This window comes from Lasioglossum baleicum, chromosome 13 (assembly GCF_051020765.1).
Source record: "Lasioglossum baleicum chromosome 13, iyLasBale1, whole genome shotgun sequence".
NCBI classification, from domain to species: domain Eukaryota; kingdom Metazoa; phylum Arthropoda; class Insecta; order Hymenoptera; family Halictidae; genus Lasioglossum; species Lasioglossum baleicum.
The window spans coordinates 9,115,131-9,135,193 of NC_134941.1; the positions used below are offsets into that span (position 1 = coordinate 9,115,131).

The window sequence follows — 20,063 nt, forward strand, 5'->3', positions numbered from 1 at the left end:
TTTTACATTTTTAGTTGGACTGCAATGGCGAGGAAATTCATTTCTGTCGAATTTTTTTAAGGGAGTTGGAAGTTTTGAAAACTTGCGAAATGATACTTATTTTGGAGTGTAGGTTATTTAAAATTTTACGAATTGTCGAACTCGTAGAAAAATTAGCAGACCGACTCGCTGACACAGATGACACGGGAACGACAGTTCGCATTCTCGCACCATAATTTTGTTGATCTTCTAAGAATAATTTCCTTCAAGTTTCCACCGTCTGAATTCTCAAAGTCTTAGACACATTCCTGGAGCTAAACGAGCCTTGAGCAAAGCTGCTTCGATCCCCGGCGTTAATCCCTAGGACTTGGAAACACTTGATATCTATTCGTGGCACCGAAATCAACGACATTGAAATGAAATCGGCAAGGAGAATTTCTACTTAACACCTGATACCGTCGATCTTCCAGACTGTATTCTATCTATCGATCATAATCTTACATCACACGAAACAAAATAATTAACCTACTCAGCGTAGAAGACAGCCCACTTCTTATTCATTTATCTGCAGATTCGTCTACAGTATCTCGACGTGTATATTCTTACGAGTGACCTCAATTGCGAGATAAAGAACTGTTGAGGTCTTTAGAAGCCTCCAACCTGGCTCTTTCTTATTCCTCTTGTATTCCACTGCCACATTTATATTATCCATACAAAAATTGTATTTACAATTGATTTTAAAATAAATATCCTCCTTTTTTCTTTCTCTTCAAATGATCACTGATTGACGGATTTTTATTGCAAAAAAATAAGCAGAATTCAAAATGTATGACTTCAGTTATAGAGCCTTTAATATTTTATATTAGTTTCAAAGCAGTGAATCTAATATTTGTTTCTGTACGGGCTCATTCCCGAGCGAAACCACCCCTAATGAAGCAACCCCTACGTTTTACTTTCTTCCTCTGGCGATCAAAATCTCCTTCATCCTCGTCTTCCCACCACTATTATTTTAAATTACCAATTTCCCAGAGATGGCAAGAGCTCGCACGATCAGAGTCGGTTCGATCGGCAAGACACTGCGGCCGTATTTCGGTTTTTAATTGAAAGCAAAGTCTGTAGATTTTTAATTAAGAAAATTCAAGATCGACCGTCGCCGGTCCATCCATCCATCGCTCCACGATGGAGTCTCCTCAAACAGTTTTATAATTGATTTCATTTTCATTTATTTTCACGCGGCACCTCCGCCCCCTGGATTCGCCGCCATCTTTCTGTCTTTTTCTTCGTCCCCCTTTCACGTCACCCCACCTCGCGACGAAGACGGTGGTGCCCCTCCCCCTGAACGGGGCCGACCTCACGCCGCAATCAATTTAATGTTTTAATTAAGAGAGTATCCGTGAAAAATTAGATTTTAATCGGATCGCGCCTCTCTCCGACGTCCCCGGTCTGTTTACTCTCGAACCAGGCGCCTTTTAATAAATAATTTTAATTGACCGACCCCGTCTGAGAGGGATCGAAAGTGGCTTCTTCTTCGTTTTCTTCTACTGTCGAATTTGCAGTTTTTGAACGTGAATGATGTGCAACGCGCATTTCGCAACGAGACATCAGCGTTTGGCTAAAGACGCGGCTCCGATAGCCGCTCTAGAGCCCTCCAAAAAATACCCGACATTTTGCGAGCTATTTTCGACCGGTTACACTTGCGCAACACGCGATCGCGGATCGGAATCGCGGCGGCGGAATCTTTTCTGCAAACTGCCAATTTTTGCGGAATTTTCCGTCCGCGTGCCAACCGTCCAACTTCTTCGGATTTCTTACGAAAATTAAAAGAACACCTCTGCAGCAATTTTTATTTTACAAACATCCGACAGTGCGCTTTACCATCTTCCGCGTAATCAGAGAAAATGTTTGCCAAGTAGACGACTGGAAACGCGTACAAGGCAGGTACGAAATATTCAGCATGTACTAATACAGTCTTGGTTTTATTACTGTCATAATACGCTTCTTCATTGATGTCGTAAATTCCTCCACGATATAGCACTTGTAAAACATTGTACGAAAATTGATTCAGGGTCAGAGTTAATTTTAATAGTACTGCACGGCATCCTGCTAAACTTGTATTATACTTCTGCTTGCATTTTAACGCATTTTTCAACCTTCACACCCTTGCAAATTGCTTGATATTTTTGTCAACGTTAAAATCTGGTTACGTAAATAATCCTAGGCATATAACAAACAACACAATCGTTCACTAAAATTAAAAGATTGATTAGGATCTGTCAGATTCGGAGGGTTGATAAATTTTGAATAAATAATTTCGTAAAAATTGTGTGCAATTTTTTTTTTGCGATTGGTCGACTAGAGAGGGAGTTGGTAATTGTGCTTTAAATATAATCCACGCAAAGAATAGTGCTTCTCAGCACCGCAAAGTTCACCGATGACTCTCGCGGTTAGGCGAGCAGAGGGGCGAAGGAGGGAGAATAGTTCTCGGTATTGAGACGTAAAACGGCCCGCGTAGACCGAAAAAGAAAAAGCTAGCCGCGAGAGAAGGTCCACCATTTTCCGAAGCTATTCTAGAGTGTTATGCAACCGCCGGCCAATGCATTTGGCCGGGCAGAGCTTTATGGCCGAAGCTCGCACGCGCAAAAATGTTTGTTTTAACTCGTCGCCGCGGCCCCCTTCTACCTGGTCTCGGTCCGAGTCGTAACCTTGAATTATTCGGAATGTGAGAATATTTTGTAAAATTAGATCTTCCGCTTTTCTGATACGACCGTTTTCCTATCGTGCCTTCATTGTCCGTTCCAACGATACAACTCCCATTTTCAGGGAATCAACCCTTAGAATTCATATCCCTGAAATTCATCTACAATAATCTAAACTTGCACAAAACGACATACACTATCTACGTATGTATGTAAAAATTAATTCTAAAAAAGACGTCTTAAAATAGTCGTGGAAGAATTGTTCCTTCAGCCCTCCATTTTTATGAACAATTTTAAATCGTTTTCGGTTTTCTCAGCAATATTTTATAATCACAGAGTAGAGGTGTGGATAAATATTTTGAAGTGAAATTCATCCCTTACACCCTTTAAAAAGTGATTTCTGGGACAAAGGAATCTTTTCATGTTAGAATTCATTTGTTTTATAACCAGGTCACCTCTCATTCAAAATTTTCATTCCCAAATTCGTGTCAAAACCTTTCTCATCAAAAGGTCAATGTACTTACTTGCAATCCATTTAAATTCGACCAATTATTTTTAAAATCCATAATTTGTCCGGACCTTTTCGCGCTTAGTTATTTCCCTAAGGCCAAGAACAAAAAATATAAAAATCTTTGTGAGAGAGACGCCTGAGAGGACTCGTTGAAGGGTTGTTCGAGAATAAATTAATTTTTTACTCAGGTGAGCTTCCAGGTCTGCAACCCTTTAGGAATAGTGACGCGGTTTCTCGGGGCGATTTCCATTTGTAAATCATGCGACTAAACAACCATCATCCCTTTTTGCGCCGCTAATGGAACAGTGTCTTAAAAAGTTGCGGGGCGCCCCGGGGACGCGGAATTTCGCAGATCTTCCTTCGTGGTAACCGTATTCCCAATGGAAACGGGCCGAAACGGAGTGTCGACGTTATGGTTGGGGGTGGGGTCTCAGTTGACCCCATCCCACGCCTATTTTTCACCCTCCATTTTTACGCCATCTTTTCCCGCTGTCGGTCCACCCTCCCTCCAGAAGTCTCCGTCCCCTTCCAAGCCCTTTGTACCTTTTCTCTGGCCGTCGTTCTTTGCTTTCTCTCGAATGTCGCGTCACGCGGCAAGAATTCTCTTCGATTGTTTTAATCAATAACCCTCGGACACGTCTTCCCTCGGCTCTCCCAAATTGATTGTTCTCGAGCCCAATGAATCGGTTCAATTCAATTCCACGCAAGATAATGTTCGTACAAATTCGTAAATTTCTTTGACCTTCTCTTGAAAATGTAAAAATTCGTTATTATACAATTAATTGTATGTAGATATTACACATTTAACGGAAATAAATTTTTGCATCAAAGTTTAGAGTTCGAATGAAAAGGGTAATTGATTAATATTTGCACAGTTCGTATTTGAGAGCAGAAATTTGCAATGACGGAAGTTCAGGGACGAAATTGGCGGCCATCGAATCGAGGTTGGCAGCGCTCTGACAACGAGCCTGTTATTCGGAACTTTTATGGGTAATTCAGTGATAAGAAAATGGGAGAGAAGTTTTTGTCGCCTAAAAAGGAACGAGGAGATCCAATTTCCGGGTGATGATTGGCCGATTCAATCGGTCGTAACGATAATAGAATTCTTTGGGAACGTTTTTCCGTTCTTTTGCGCAAATTGGAAGCCCATTGTTTTCGCGGATCGATACTCCGTGAAGCACATCTCGTTCGCTCTGCTGTTCCTTTAATAAACCGTGCAACAAGCGTAACCACCCACTCTCTGACAAAAGTGAAACCAGACCCCTCTTAAAAATAGAATATCGATTAATTATTTTCTCCTCCATCACCCTTTTATTCGACTGGACACTTTTATAAAAAGAATGTTCGAGCTGTAAACAATATTCTGCACACTAAATATTACTTTTTCTGGTCATGTGTTAAATTCATATCGAAATTCACTGTTCTTCTGAATATTGAGAAATATTTTTTATTGAAGACAAATTATGGATGGCAATTTAAAAAATGTATAAAAGTCTAGCAAAAATTCTAAACTCAATATTTTTATTTAATGAGGATATATCTGACTTAGTAAATATCATATTTTCATTAGTATCCACTGAACCTTCACAATGCACAATACAGAAGAAAAGTGGTTTTCTTTGGGCATGTTAAACAGGCCACATTATTTCCAAATTTCCTGACTGCCAATTAAATCTTCCCTCTTGCAGGGTAGAAAGGTTGTCATTTTTTCCGCTGTCAAAATATTTCACCCCACGACGCAGTTTTATTCCCGCGGTTTCAGACACTCGGCCGAGTCCGTGGTACGGGGGTAGTAATTATTTTTCCGGTCCGTCATCCTTACGACGCTCTTCTACCCTCTTCCCACCCTTCCTGTGTCCCCTTGAGATTTTTAACGTCTCGCGAACCCTTTAACGTTTCCTCCTCTCTTCTTCCATCTCTTCTTTCCGAGAGAGGAAACGCAAGGGTTGCAACCCTTGCGGGGCCCGGTTCGAACGGAAGAAAAGAAATTAGCGAAATTAAACCAGCCGCTGCAGCGAGTCGCGTTTTTCGGATTCGGAAGGGGTGAGCTCACACCCTCGCTATCTCTCTCTCTTTCTCTCTCGTGTTCACGGAAAACAGCTATTCGGGATTAATTATTCGCGCGAGGCGCAAACGATTGGCAGCAACACGGTCCACGGGGATGGGCTCAGAAAGCTTCGAATTCTTTCGTCGCCGATCGACGTTATTGCATTTCGAACTAATTTCTGTTGCGATGTTAATTGCGCCGCGCGTTCCGACTGAAATTTGGAAAAGCGCGGATCGATGCAGCATACCTGGTGGCCCGGGAAATACTTATCGACAATTCCCGTTTGCGGGAAATGGAAAACAAGTAAAATGTTTTAAAAATAAGAAAAAATCTTCAAACGCTTCTTTAGAATTTTTTATTATTTTGTGAACAATAAAATCGTCGTTTAAAATATAAAACTTGAGGCAATATAAGTAGAAAATTAATTTATTCCCATATCCAATTTTACTGTATTAGAACACTTAAGAAATGCTACAATTGTTCGTAGGCATCATATAATTGTGACCACTGTGACTATAACTGTGACTTGATATCAATTGATATGAATTGGAGGTGCAGAAGTGGGAGAAAAATTTATTCATTGTTTTATCCGTCGGGAAACAAAATTGAATTTTAGCGGAGTCGTGTTACAGTAATAACTTTTGAACGATCGTTCCGATTGGATTCAAATTAAACTCAGATTTTTATTGAACTTTGGCAAACATGCTACATTATTAAATTTTAAAGAATACATACACAGGTTTAATTAAAATTTATAGTACTTGTACAAACTTTAGAAAAATCGTCTGGATTGGACATAAAATAAAATTATCAGTGAACTATGGTAAAAATGTTGCAATATTAAATTTTAAACAATACTGTCTCTCTAAATGCATTTCATTGGAATTTGACTGTTGCATGAACTTTCGAAGAATCGCAATTGCCATCGACATCGATGGGACTCAAAATAAAATTGAATTCTTAATCAATCATGTATAAATACAATCGTCTCAATTGTGCAATATTGAATAAAGTGTAATTATAACACTGCAGAGTTTTATCAAAAATCGGAGCTAAAGAAAAATTGAACCATTTTCAATAATCATTAGTCTGAACATCCCTCAAGTACATAAAAATCCGCATTTAACTTAAATCTCCTTTCCTCCAAACAACTCAACACACTTTCGCAATACTTTCATGTAATTTATCCATGCGAGAAGAAAATGGCAGTCAAGAGCCCTACGATATAACCAATCCCACCCAGTGAAACCTGGGAAAAAATCCGGATCGTTCGAGTCCCTGAAAAAAGCGCGGGAAAGCGGTGGACCGGTGAAAAATATTAGATCCATCGCGTAAACGAGCCGGGTTCGATAAATATTTGCCGGCGCGACTACGAGCAATGATGGAACGACCGTTGGAAAACGATGACAAAAAAAAGCGAGAGAAGAGAGGAAAGGGGTAGTGAAAAAAAAATGGAAAAACGAATATTTCGGTCTAGCTCGGGGCGGGTCGTAGTCCGCGCCTGTTGGAAAATGGAATTAATCTGTCGATGCGTACCGTGCGCCCATTTAATATCCATCACTTGTTCATCACTGCATAGACGATCCACCACGTTGTTCGCGCGCCTGGTTGTTTTCCGTTCTCTCCCGTGGCCCCTCTCTCTCTCTCTTTCTCTCGTGTTGACGGCGGCTCGTTCGGTTCATCTCCATCGGGGATCAGGCTTGCACGAGTAAGAACTGCGGGGGTGAGAACACAAGCCACTTTTGCACTAATCCGGGGCCACCGCGTATCCACCGTTTCACGAGCGAAACACTACGACCAAACACGATAACACGCGAGGAATTTTGAGCGAAGCATCTTAATGCGCCGCGCGCCCGTCGAAAACTGACCCCGCAGCTGGCCGCCTTAAAAAAGGGGGGTGGCACGAGGCCCCATATGGAAGGGCGAGAGAGCTCATCGACGATGCCCCGTGTCCAGAGTGGGGAGGGGGGCCGCTGGCCGAAGGGGCAGGACCGGCTATATTTCGAATCGAAAAGCATCGGAAATTGTGATGAAAATACTTTTATCCAAACACGAGGTCTCATAAAAAGAAGAAAACACAATTTCCTTGCGAGTGTACGAGTTAGTGCGGATAATAGAGGGTTAGAACCTCTATATTATCCGCACTAATCGCTGAAATGCGTGTTCGAATAAAATGGTTACCAATTTTTTATACTGAACTATCAAAGCCATGAAATTTTTTGTGGCACTGTCACAAGGCGCAACTGATAGAGACTCTAAATTATATAAATTGGAGTTAGTAATTGAAATTTTATTTTGTGTTTCAAATATATATTATTTTACTTAGTGCTGTCGATGGGGCACTGAAAGGGGGCAGAAAGGGCACCTAAGGGACATCAAAGGGGGTAGAAGGGAGCCATCCCTGAATTTATTATTCCTCTCCGTCTTCGATCTCCTCGGACCTTATTTTAGCTGCTTTTCTATCCCCCACCATTTTATCTGTCTTTCTCCCGACCCCCTCTCTTACCCTTCCTCTCTTTGTCGCTCCTTTGGGAAGCAACCCCTATGAGACAGCATTATCTCGTCTCGTGGACGCTGACCTGGACGCAGAGGTGACGCCGCCGGCTCTCGGACCTGTTTAAGGGTTTAATTTGAGGGTCGCCGAAGGGAAGGGGGAGGGGCACCCTATAGGGGAGAGCGCTGCCGTGAATTGCGACATTGTCGCGTTTCCAGCCAGGTAAATTTAATCGCAACGTCTGCTTTGGCCGGCTTTGGGGACTCTTGTATGAGAGATGCTATGGGATTCGGTAATTATTTCCTTCTGCTTTTTGGGATTGTTTCTTAACCCTCGTGCGATCCTCAGATATAGTACTTGCATATAAGGGCCTAGGATAATGTTCCAACCATTTTTATCTTACTTTAAAATAACAAATTGTGTTTCATTTATAGCGTCATAGTTTTAAGAAGTACGTATTACTCTTAAATGGACGAATTTTCACCCTGAGGAACGTATGAGGGTTAGGCTAGAATATGGTTATGGGTGGTAGCCATGGAATAAGGGTAGTTTTTATTTAATTGTAACACTTTTTGTTCATTTTGAGCTTTTGGATTTTGGGAATCGTTCCTTTATTTGTGTTTCACTGAAGTCTTTCGGGAAACTTGTTTCAGATTTTCTACGTAGATTCAGAATAATACAAAAATTGTAAAAAAATCGTATTATAATCCTTCACTCACATCTTCTGCATTAATATTAGAAATCCATAAACATTCACAATGTTACTACTTCACAGACTACATACAATAGTCCAACTACTTATAATAATTACAAAAGTGCATTCGTCTAGATTTTATACGACTTTCTGACGGAATATTCGCACAGAGAAATGAATTCGTTTAATTCGAAGTAATTTCCCTGAAAGCACTGGTATAATTTCTTGATAAAATGACAGTCAAGAACGACTATTTTTTGCCTGTATCCTACGACACACTGTACATATCAAAATTGTATATTTCCATTTCAGTCACGTAGATTTTTCCCAGTACAAGTGCACAAAAGACTCTCGATCGTCGACAGTTTCATTCAGCTTTCTTTTTCCGTTCGACCAGCCCGCGTTCAATTACCAAAAATCGCGGACCTGAGCTCTCCTTACCGGGAGTTAAGCCTTATCAAATCCCCGGTAGCGATTAATCCCCCAGCATTTCCATAAACGAGCAATCCTCTGCTAAATAACGTCCCGATCGATGGCTCGTTCCGGCGTCGAAATTCCGTCATTAAAAATCGAGTCAAACGGACGAACAATCGAACGGCCGTTCGCGGCGCTTGGCCATTCTCCTTTTATTCGGTGATCGATCAAGGTCCGAAATATTCAGCAGAGGTTTAACCGGACGAACAAACGACAGGCTCTCTCTGGCGTCGAGTTTCGAGAGAGCGGAGCAGGCGAGAGGCAGTCCGCGCCACGCCGCGTTGTGTTTCATTCAATTTTTATTCGATAATGCACAATACATGCACCGAGGGTTGTTTATTCATTCGGCCGACCCCGCGTCGCGTCGCCGTCACTTCACTCATCCCCGGCGATACACTTTATTTATCCTATATTATTTATCGGCTGGCCGGAAATTCTGCGCATTGTTTTCCAAAACACTGCGACTAATCACCGGCCGTTTCTACGCACGCCCCCGCACCCTCTTTCAGCCGGTCGACCACCCCTTCCTTCCAATCGATCGTTTGCTGCGAAATCCTCTATTTTCCACCTTCTCGTTGTTTCCGATCGAATTCCTCTTTCGATTTTTTCGGGGGTCGCGAGAAAGGAGTGGCAAAGGGTGCAGAGGGTGGAGAACAAGCTCGATCGATCGTTTTTTCCTCCTCGTTGTTCCTCGTTACACCTATCGATGTCCTGTTTCTATTTTTTTGCCAGAGGTTGCGAGAAAGGGGTTGCAGAAGAGTTTTACACGAGATCTCGGCGAAGCAAAGCGGGCACGTCGATTGGAAGAGGAAAGAAGCGGTTCGAGTTTTAGTCCGGGGCCAGCACCGTTTTTCCTCCAATCCGCGTGCTTTCGATTTGTTAGTTTTGCGGCTAAAGCGTGTGTGTGTACCGGTCAGACATCTCTGCAAGCAAGCAATATTAATAGTTGTTAGATCCCAGCGCGACAGAGACAAGCCGGGCCGAGCCGGGCCGCGCGCGCGACCGATCCGACACAAGTGGAAAAAGCGTTAATCTCGCCGGCGCTGATCGATCGCATGATCGGCGGACCAGCACCTTCCGCGACGCTACTGTGCACCGCGACGCCACGACGCTCTCCTGGCCGAAACCCAATTTTTCAACTGTTAGCACGAATTTTGTTACCTTTAATCTTTGCTGCTTTCAAAGCCAAATATAGGTTCCGGACGCTTTTCAAAGACGTGGCTCTCCTCGCGAAATTATGAGGCTAATTGCTCTTCGTACTCATTACTCAACCGTGGACCTTTATGGAAAATTTTATTTTCATGTGGATGTTTTTGAAAGAATAGGAAAGGGAACTACATATATATAATATCGTAATTATGTGCATGTATATTGTTTGTTAACACAAGGACATGGTTATGAATTATAATTATTATAATTGTGTCTCCATATAAAATATTGTGTCTCAATTATTTCATTCTGTTACAATGATTTCTAAATTGGGTGTACAAACAGTGTTTACGACAATTTATATTTTGAGAAAGCTTCTAAAAATATTGTTGGACAACAGTAAATATAGGTTTCAGAAGCTGTTTCATGCTCAGATCATTTGCAAAGTTGAATCAAGTTTGGCACAATGTAAAACTATTGCGAAAATAGCGTTTAATTATTCATCCGAATAATAGGAAGTCCAAGAAATGGTCGTCTCGCTCCAATAATTAACTTTGTTGTATTCAAGTAACGAATTATTTGAACGATTTGACCATTCAGATAATTATTATGTCCGAATTAGCTCCATAATAAAAAATCATAATCTGCGTCTGTCACTCATAATTTCTATCAATAATAGTTCAAATAAGAGTGTTCCTTTGACCATGGTTCTCTTTGACCACTTCGATACTGATTAGGTTATAGTTAGATTCGAATTGGGTCCAAAATAAAATAATGATAACAGCAACATGATCACATATTTGAGCCACGTCTGTGTCCAAACCATTCAAAGCAGAGATGTTTCTAACTCCGTTTCAATTTCGTCTTGGGAAAGCAGCATTCGGTGCACAGTGGTTTCGCGAGCCGTCCCGGCACCCCAAAGCCAGAGCACCCAGAACGCAAAGTCTTTACCTGAACTCGATCCGGTCTCTACCAGCCTCTCCAGATCATTCCGTTCCAGTCGTAGTTCGTCGTCATCCTCCTCATCCTCATCCACATCGAACAGTCCGTGCGTCCAGTTCATCCGACACTGTTTCGCGGGAACCGATGCTCGGTGTTCGCGTCTCACTCACTCGCGCTCTTCAAGAGAAACACCTCCGGGTACCTCGAAAAAAGATAACTAGAGGACCGCCCAATAGAAAAAACAAATCGTCGACGAGGAAGACGAAGAGAACGCGGCGGTGTCGCGGCGCACGTTTTCCGCGGCCCTTATCGACGCGAGTCGCGCGATCGAAAAGATCGAGACAAATCGGCCGGCTCCGCTCGACTCGGCTCGGCTCGGCTCCGGACCGCGCGGCCGATTCTTCCCACTTTCTCCCTTTCCCGTGTGTTCCTTTCCTTCAAAGTACACTCGGCGGACGGGCACTGATCGCCGCGTGCATCGCGCGTTCCGCTCGACGCTACGTCGAGGACGACACTGTGTAAGCAACCAAGAGGCCGACAGTCGCCGCTCGGATCTCGTCTCCTCCGCGTCTTCTTCGCGCGAAAAACCGCGGACACGCCGCTTCCTACCGCTCCAATCCGTGCACACGACGGTTTCCGCGACGCGAAAAACCGACCGAAGACGAACACCTGCCGCAACGAACTTCCGGTTCCTACCCGAGGCTCTCAATCGTCCTCGGGGACCCACTGGACCACGATCCTCGATCTTCTTCTGGATCGAACGGTTCTCTTGCTCTTGAAACTGGTGCAGACGCACGATCTAGGTTCACGTGATTCTCTATCTTTTTTAGGATCAACTGATTCGGTCCTCTTCCTTCCAGAAACTGGTGTAGACACTCTTTCCTCGATCTAGGCTCCTTCAATGACTCACTGGGTCCTGATTCGCTATCTTTCTTAGGATCAAACAGTTCGATTCTCCTACTGTTCCCTCTTGAATCTGGTGCAGACACTCTTCCCTAGCTTCATCAACAATTCACTGGACCTTGATTCTCTGTCTCCTTATTCTAGAAAAGATTGCTTCCTCTGATCTCGCTCCACTAGGTCAAAAGACGAAGTCTTTCTCCACTATGTGAAGATTGCTCCCTTGCTGCTCCAACTTGAAGATGAACACAAGGCTTCAAAAGGCTCACTCGTCTCTTCTGTTATCGATCTAGCTGGCCTCAAGTAGAACCCCAGAAGAAGATGATGAAGAGGATGTCTGCACCGATTTCTTGCTACCAGACCAGATCGTCTTCCTTCGATCCAGGTGTTGCAGAGGATGAAGACCAGTTCCAGGATCACCACCAGTTCACTCTCGAACAGTTGACCCTCTATATCTTCTGATTCAAAGAAATGTTCCAAAGTTGTGGCAGATTTTTGGAAATTCCTGTTTGCTGTTTCAGGCCCGCAAAGGAGGAAGACGATCCCGGTTTTCCAGGGCGCACGGTTCAGCCGGAGCTCGCTCTCGCGACGTTACGATTTTCAGCACACTGAAATCCGCGGCACGCCGTCCGCAAGTGGGAGGGACTGGTTCGCACGTGACTCGGTGCGTCGTATTCTTTTCTTCTTCCTCCTCCGAAACGCTGCCGCATCCGCGACGGCCCTTTCCCGTGGAAGTAACGCGAATCCACGCGGCCCGGCGCACCGGTAACCTTTGTCACTTCCTGCCCGGTGCACCACCGGCGTGTCTCATCTCTTCGGATCACTCTTCCGTGGCCGGCGTCTAGCCCGCGAAGAGGAAAACTGCCTGTGGGAGAGGAAGATCGATTGTCAGCGTCGATAGCAACCCCTAGAGACCACACAGATCGATCGGCTAGGAGACGTCTCCTGGATCGCACGTGATAGGGCCCGGTCCCCTCGATCAACCTCCTCGCACCTTGATTCTCTTCGTGAAGAGCACCCACTCCTCGATGTCTTCCTTGAACCAAAAGCTCCCACTCAGCTTGGTAAGCTCCACACAGCAACGAATCTTTAAGAATCAGTCGGGCTTTACCGGCCCGGTCTTGCCGGCTTCTAGGTCTTCTGGATCCTCTTCCGGCTGGCTGATGATCGATGATAGAGTACGTCACTGGGCCACGGCGTGTCCGAGGGTCTCAGGGCCAGCGCGGGCCTCTCGGGCTTCGATATTTCTGCGATTTATTGCGGCGCGACTTAGAAATGCATCTAATGCGGTGCACGCCGCATAGAATGCATGCATGCACCTTGGCGGCGGGGAGGGCGAGCCACGGAGAGCCGAGAGGAGAACGAGGGCCGTGGCGAGTCGAACCGAGAGCCGCGGCGCACCGCGCGCACCGCGTCCGCGCATGCGCACACCGTGCAGAACGTGTGTACTCTACTCGCGCGCGCGGCTAGGCGAGCTAGCGCGAGCTCTAGCGAATATGAGCGAGCGCGGATCGGAGAGGCCCGCACGCTGCTCCGCCACCGCGGAGTATCTTCGCTACGTCATTCATTGGCGTGGAGAGTGAAAATCAGAGCTCCGCATCCAGCACCGAGACTCTACGTGCAACTGTACCGGGAACGGTGAACCGTCTCGATCGACGACATCGTCACTTCGGGGACGCTTACACCGGAGAGAAACCGTTTCTGCTTGTATCACTCCGTTCCTTGACGAATTTGGCGATACCAGATCGAGGGACCTAGAAAGTCCTCTGACTGGTAAGATCAGTCTAGGCAACCTGACTTTCAAAGGTTTTGCTAGGGAAAGGTGGTAGACTGATCGTAGAGACTTCTGCTATGATAGGGCCCTTGGAGCTTTTGTGATCCTTGGGTAGATGGAGACGTTTGAGATGATTTTATTCTAAAATCTTCTAAAATTTACACTCCATTTAAATACCTGTTCCTAATGTCCCTAATCTGGTGATGTTATGCAAAGGGTCTTTGACTTTTGATATTTTTTTCATTCGACACCAGACTTTTGTTAAGATGCAGATTTCAAGTTCAACACCTTCGGGATCGTCACTTGGACAACACGCTTGAATTCGATAATTCTTGGGATCGTGGGTGGGACCAGGTGATGTGAAACTTGGCAAGTTGAGTTGAGCAAGGTTCGGTTCAGTGTTCCCACTGTGAGACAACAAGCCCGAAGTCTTCAGATAAGGGGTGCGTACATCAAGTTGAGGGTGAAGAGGTCAGTCAGTGTTTGGGGCAAGTTCACCCACTTTGTAGTCCTAGATCGAGGGTTCGTCAGTTTGATAATTTCGGGAGAATCTGATCAGAATTTTTGATAATACTGAAATGGAAGCTGGGAGATTTCATAAATTCTAGATCTCACGAATAAGGGATGTTTAATTCGTCATAGGAAGCTTTGTGGAACTGAACTGGCGGGTTTCATATGATCCGACATCTCCAAAGATGCTTCTCCGGTGAAATGTGGAAAAAGGATTTGGTGGAACTTGTTATAGGGGACTAACGTTGTCCTGGGTCGCTAATTAGCAGAAAAGTGAGGAATCAAGAGGGTTTTCTCTGGAGTACTATTCTTTTACGACTGTTCTCCAAAGGAGGGGATGATCCCCTTAATCCCTGGTCTAATGTACTATTTGATCTTACTGTTAATTGGCCTAACTAACAATGTTTCTAATTTATTACTGTATATTTCTAATTGCATCAGTATTCCCTATAAGTAGATTCAGCAGGTCGTACTCAGACACATAAGTCAATTCTCGAAGAACCTATAACCTCGGACTAAAACCCGCATTTCCTAGATCCCCTATACCGGGTGCAATAAAAACAAATAGTTGATAAGGACATAGCCCCTCATTGTTCCTGGCGATGCAAATGGACTAATAAGCATCCGGCGGGCGAGGCATCAAGACGGTCTCTCACCCCCGCGCAAATTTCCTGCCTCTCCGCGGGCGCCTCGATCGTCCGGGATCTAGGATCTGCGGATCGAGCGGCTCTTTTTCACGCGCAACGGTTCTCCACTTCCCACGGCGCGGCGTTGCGCGCGGATCCCAGGAACGGGAAGTGCGAAGGGGTTCGGGGATCGGTCTCGTTTCCAGTTCGGCTAGTTGTTAATAGGGGATCGTCCGGTGCGATCAACAAAAGCTCTGAAATATCTTTCCTCGGCCGCGGGAGAACTTCCTGCCGGGGCGCAGTTACCGGCGGTAAATTCTCGCGGTGGGCACACACGCGGTCGCTTACTCGCTTATTCGCTCGTCCGTTCGCTAGCTCGCGGAGTCGCTTGCACGGTGGTGTATCGGGCTCTCGCTCGCTCGCGCGCGTTACAGTTGCACGCGTGCATCTGTCTGCGTGCACATTCTGGCGTTTCCACGTCGAACGCAACCGCATGGCCTATCCTAGAGCCGCTCGAATGCGCTCGGCCGAGAGCGGAGAGGAGGGCTCCGGCTTCGTCGTCGTTTCCTTTTCTCGTTCCCTTTCTCGCGTGTTCTTCTCTCGTGTGCCCACCCCCCCTTCCCCTCGCATTCCCCGCTTCCGCCCCCGCGCCTACCCATAAGCAAAGCCGCCATCGCGGGTGGGAGGAGGCAGCGTGTGCCCCCCGCTAGGTACGACACTGCATGATTTTTTGACGACCGATGAAAGTTACTCGCGAGATATTCTATTTTAAACTTTCGGCCGAGAGCGCGGAGCGGCTGCCGGCCACCTCCGCCCCCACCAACGGCGCCGAGACTTCCTACATCGCGATAATTCCAGAAAAGGAGGAAGCCATTTTGCGCGGCTACACGCTCGCCGCGTGGGACAAAGTGCCGCTCGCGCTCTCGCCATTACCCTCTTTTCCACCTTTTTCTGCTTTTCTTCGTTTTTTCGAGCCAGCCCGCGGATGATGGATCGCGGTGCGTTAATACCGAGCTATTTTCGAGCCGTAGAATTTGCATCGTTGATCCCTGTGATTGCTGGCGCGGTGATCGGGTCCTCCTTGTCGATTTTAATATTCCATGGAACACCAAGAAAATTTTCATTCTCCTTTTCATTTTTTATATATTTTTTTTTTTACCAACCTTGATCAATTGTACTATGCCAATATGGAGCCATTTGGAAACGTAGAATTTTCATGAGTTGCTTCTATGATTTTGGGCCACCCTGTATAATGTATGTACTGTACGTCATGTGATCATAAGGGTTGATTTCTGCCTCGAAAATTGAAAAGTGACCCACTTTTTTGCAGGGACCTAACCTGAGATCATAATTTCGGAATAAACAATTACACAGAGATTTAATATCGTTTCAAGATTGCATAATAAGGAACACGCATTTCTTAGTAAGAATAATAATAAGACTATTTATTACAATTGATTGCATCCTGTTCTGTACGACTGGCCACGTACGAATGGTTTGCGAATGTTTCCTAGAAACAATGCTTGGTTCATACATAATATGATACAATACACTATCTACTGAGCTATGATCGTAAATCAATCGCAAGCAGAGTTACTAGACATCCGAGATTGACCACTATCGACTCTTGGCCACTTTCGAAAGTTAATGAAAAATAATCATTCGCAGTAAAGAAGAAAAGAAGACATAATAAGGAAGGCACTGTCGTAATAACATCATCGATATTCACATGCCATTTAAGTCCTACTAATTGCACTGCAAATAATAACGAGCACGTTCGTAATTTAAAGTCAGAGACAAATATTTTTTGCTCCCCTTGTAGTTCCGTGAATTTTTGCTGTCGCAACCATCAGTATCAAATTTCCCTCAGTTCGTATTTATTTTTCCTTGGGCAACTCGTGCGTTCGATTTCGCTAGGCCATTCTTCTAGATTGTTTGACTATAATGCGGCGTTTGCACGCGAATCCCGGCTCTCCCCGTTTATTTCAGTCGCTCCACAGCAACTCCGAGGTTTTCTCAATGGAAGATTTGGAGAACCGTGCTGAGCGCGGCCTTTAACTCAGCGTGTAGAAATTCTCCGTTCGGAACGATCGCAAACGAGGAGAGAAACCGATGAAAGATACTTTCATCTCCTACACACTTTTCCCGCCCCGGTCTAATAAGATTAATAAATATTTGAAAACCTCTTCCTCCAGTCTCGTTCATGGCTGTGTCACTTATCATCCTACTCGAACGGTTCCTCCTCGTGCTCCGAGCGGGATGAATTATTTTAAAACATCCTTCGGCGATCAAAAATTCTCCATTGACAGATCTGCTCGTCGAAATCATCCAAACGTCCAATTATCACGTGGCGATAATTGATTTTATATAGCATATTTAGGAAAAAAATCTAATTGACTTTATTGCAGACCATTTTATTTGCCCCGACTATTCACAAGACGCTCGCGGTAAAATTTATAATAAGCGAGCATACTGTATTCAGTTTGCGACGTCATAATAAATGCGCAAAATATTCTCCTTCGATGATCAAGATAATTGCAGCAGCCTGCTAGGTACATGTCCCTAGTCGCGAACACGTCGCTGTTACCGACCACTTCTCCGCGCGTGTTGTTAAAAACTAGACATAAACTTTTAAGGTTAAAGTATTTCAGTTTATAATTCACTAATTACTGGCACGTCGTTATGCATCCTCTAACACGTTTAATTAATGTTGAAGTTTTATGTTGCACTTCTTGTTAGAAGATTACATCGACACTAATAAGGATCGGGTCTGGGGACGTAACATAAATTTTACACATAGAATCGGGCGTAAATTCGCACACTGATTAATTAGAATGATTTAATTGTCCACGGAGCGGAAAAAAGTAGGCCTCTTCATGCTGGTCACTACGAAACTTTGCGAATAGGAGAATAAAATGGCGGCTTGTGACTGAATTTAATTGGGAAAATTATTTGAACATTTTGTGCGAGCGAAGCCATTATTGCTGATCTTGGCGAATCTAAAGTTTTATTTTGATATTCGTGATATTTATATATTTGCAACAACTCGCGGATTAAAAAGTGCATCGCACTGCAGAATCGAACAATGTTATCGCCTTAATTAACGCGTCCCTTTAATCAAGAAAAACGATTGGCTTGGTAAGCTTCTACTTTGTATTTTATGAACAATCAATTTACCAGGACGATTATTCAGTCCACAAATTTTCTTCATCAAGAGAGACGCGTTTTTATGCACTTGCAACAGTGTGCATCGAGTAAAGTACAGCATACTGGAAACTCGAACAACATTCACTCCGTAATTAACGTTCCTCTTTAATCAGATAAAAAAACATTACACTGGTAAGTCTCTACTTAGTACTTTGGACCATCAATTTTGGAGAGTGGTCATTCATCCCACCTAACAAAGAGCAATTCATCTTCATGCAATTGCAATAATGTGCATAGTAATAAAGTGCACTGAACTGGAAGCTCGAACAAAATTTACCCCCTAATGATCGTACCCCTTTAATTAGGAAAAAAAACATTAATCACTCTACAAATTCTCCTGTCAAGGAAAAATTCATCTCACTTGTAACAATGTGCATCGAATAACGTGCAACCCACTTGAATCTCCGACGAAGTTTACCACCGAGTTAACATTCTCCTCCAATCAGAAAAATACCATTAAAATGGCGATCCTCTCTTCTGTACGTTGAACAATTAATTTCAAGCGTAAATGAGAATGAGAAAACAACTTTATGCATTAGTGCAACATAGTGCACACTATACTAGTACCTCCATTAGAAAATCAAACTCCCAATATTAACAAAATGTACACTTTTTAAATGGGTTTTATCGAAGCATTTTAAACCGTTATTGGAAAGATGAAAGAAAGTAGCTGTGCGTTTGGCGTGTCAAGAGGAAACGGAACAATCCGAACGCCCCTATGCTCCTTATCGATGCAATTAGTCCCGATCCCACGAAATCCCAAGAATCATCTCGTTCTCATCGCAGCCCAATCGTCCACAGACGAGTTGGTCATGGGGGTCATTCACCCAGCGCATTTTTCAAACAAACTAAAAAGGCGTAGAAAAACCTCGTGGAAAAGCAGCGTGCAGAAGCGCATCTACAGAGAAAGAGAGCTCGGCTGTGCTCTGCTCGCGGTTGTGACGCGGGTCGAGGCGAGACGCGGCGAGACGAGGCGAGGCAAGCGAGGCGAGCGCACACGCGCGCGCGGATCATCCGTCCCGCGGTGCCTTTTTCTTTTTTCACCCCCTCCCGCGTCGCTCTCCCGCTCCATTGGCCAGAGAGTCCGGCCACCCTGTTTCTGTTCTCCGTCCGGCCGCGGACTCTCTCTTCTCTCCTCTCCCACAATGCTTTTGTTTTCCTCTATTTTCCGGTTTTTCCGGGCGGGCCGCTGCTGGCGCAACAAGTAGCAGATTATAAAAATCACTCGCGTCTGCCCCGGGGGTTGGGGGAGGAGGTGGTGTGCTGTGGAGTAGCGGGGGCTGAAAAAAGCGGCGCGCGGCGGAAAGAAAGAAGGACCGAGAGCGAGCGTGGACAAAGAGCGGAAAAAATCCGCTCGGCTAACGTCCACGCGGACCGTCCGGAGCTGAAACGAGAGCTAAAAGCGAGTCGAACCGAGCCGAACCATGAGAGAAAGCGAGTCGCGGCGATGCGGAGCGAGAGGGACACGTAGCCTGGATCGAAAAAGAGAGTCGACGCGGCGCGGCGCGGCGTCCGAACGGGATGGAAGTATCCGGCGAAAGAGATGTGGGAGGAACGGAGCGAGAGGAACCGCTAGTGGGAAGGGGGCGACGGCGGGGGAGGAGCGAGAAAGAGAGCGAAGAGAAACGAAGACAAAGAGGGCCGCGAGAGAGTGAGACCGACCCGGTGGGTGCACGTTTACCCATACATATGTATGTACCTCCCTCCCTCCCCACTCCGTCCCGCTGCCCCGTGGTACACCCCGCCCCCTCGCGGCCCCCTCCACCGTACGTCTCGCTCTACGTAACGTCCCTCTCGCTCTCGCGAGCGCGCTCGGCCCGTGCGTGGCGATTTACATTAAACGCTGGTCCGTTGCCTCCCGTTCCGCAGAGACGCGCGAACGTTGCCGAGGGGCGAGCGCGGAGATCCCAGTGAAAGCAGGATGGAAGAATCGCGGGGGTGGGGGGAGAGAGAGAGAGAGAGAGAGAGAGAGAGTGAAAGAGAGAAGTTTAGCGTGCTCTTACAGTCGCGGACAGAAAATCGTCCGAAAATACGCGGATATGTACGAAGCACGGAGAGAG

At 45.2% G+C, this 20,063-nt stretch overlaps 1 protein-coding gene across 2 annotated transcripts in view; it reads right to left on the bottom strand.

Moving 5' to 3' along the window:
• Positions 1-13,389, bottom strand: part of LOC143214837 (uncharacterized) — a 41,971-nt gene extending 28,582 nt beyond the window's left edge. Inside the window, exon 1 of one of the 2 annotated variants that reach the window (XR_013010230.1) lies at positions 10,996-13,389. Coding sequence is in view for 1 of the 2 variants with exons in the window: in XM_076436300.1 (XP_076292415.1) it covers positions 10,996-11,107 (112 nt within the window). In the remaining variant the exon portion in view is untranslated. The remainder of the gene's footprint in view (positions 1-10,995) is intronic. The other variant, XM_076436300.1, reaches the window with a different exon arrangement.
• Positions 13,390-20,063: the final 6,674 nt, after the last annotated feature.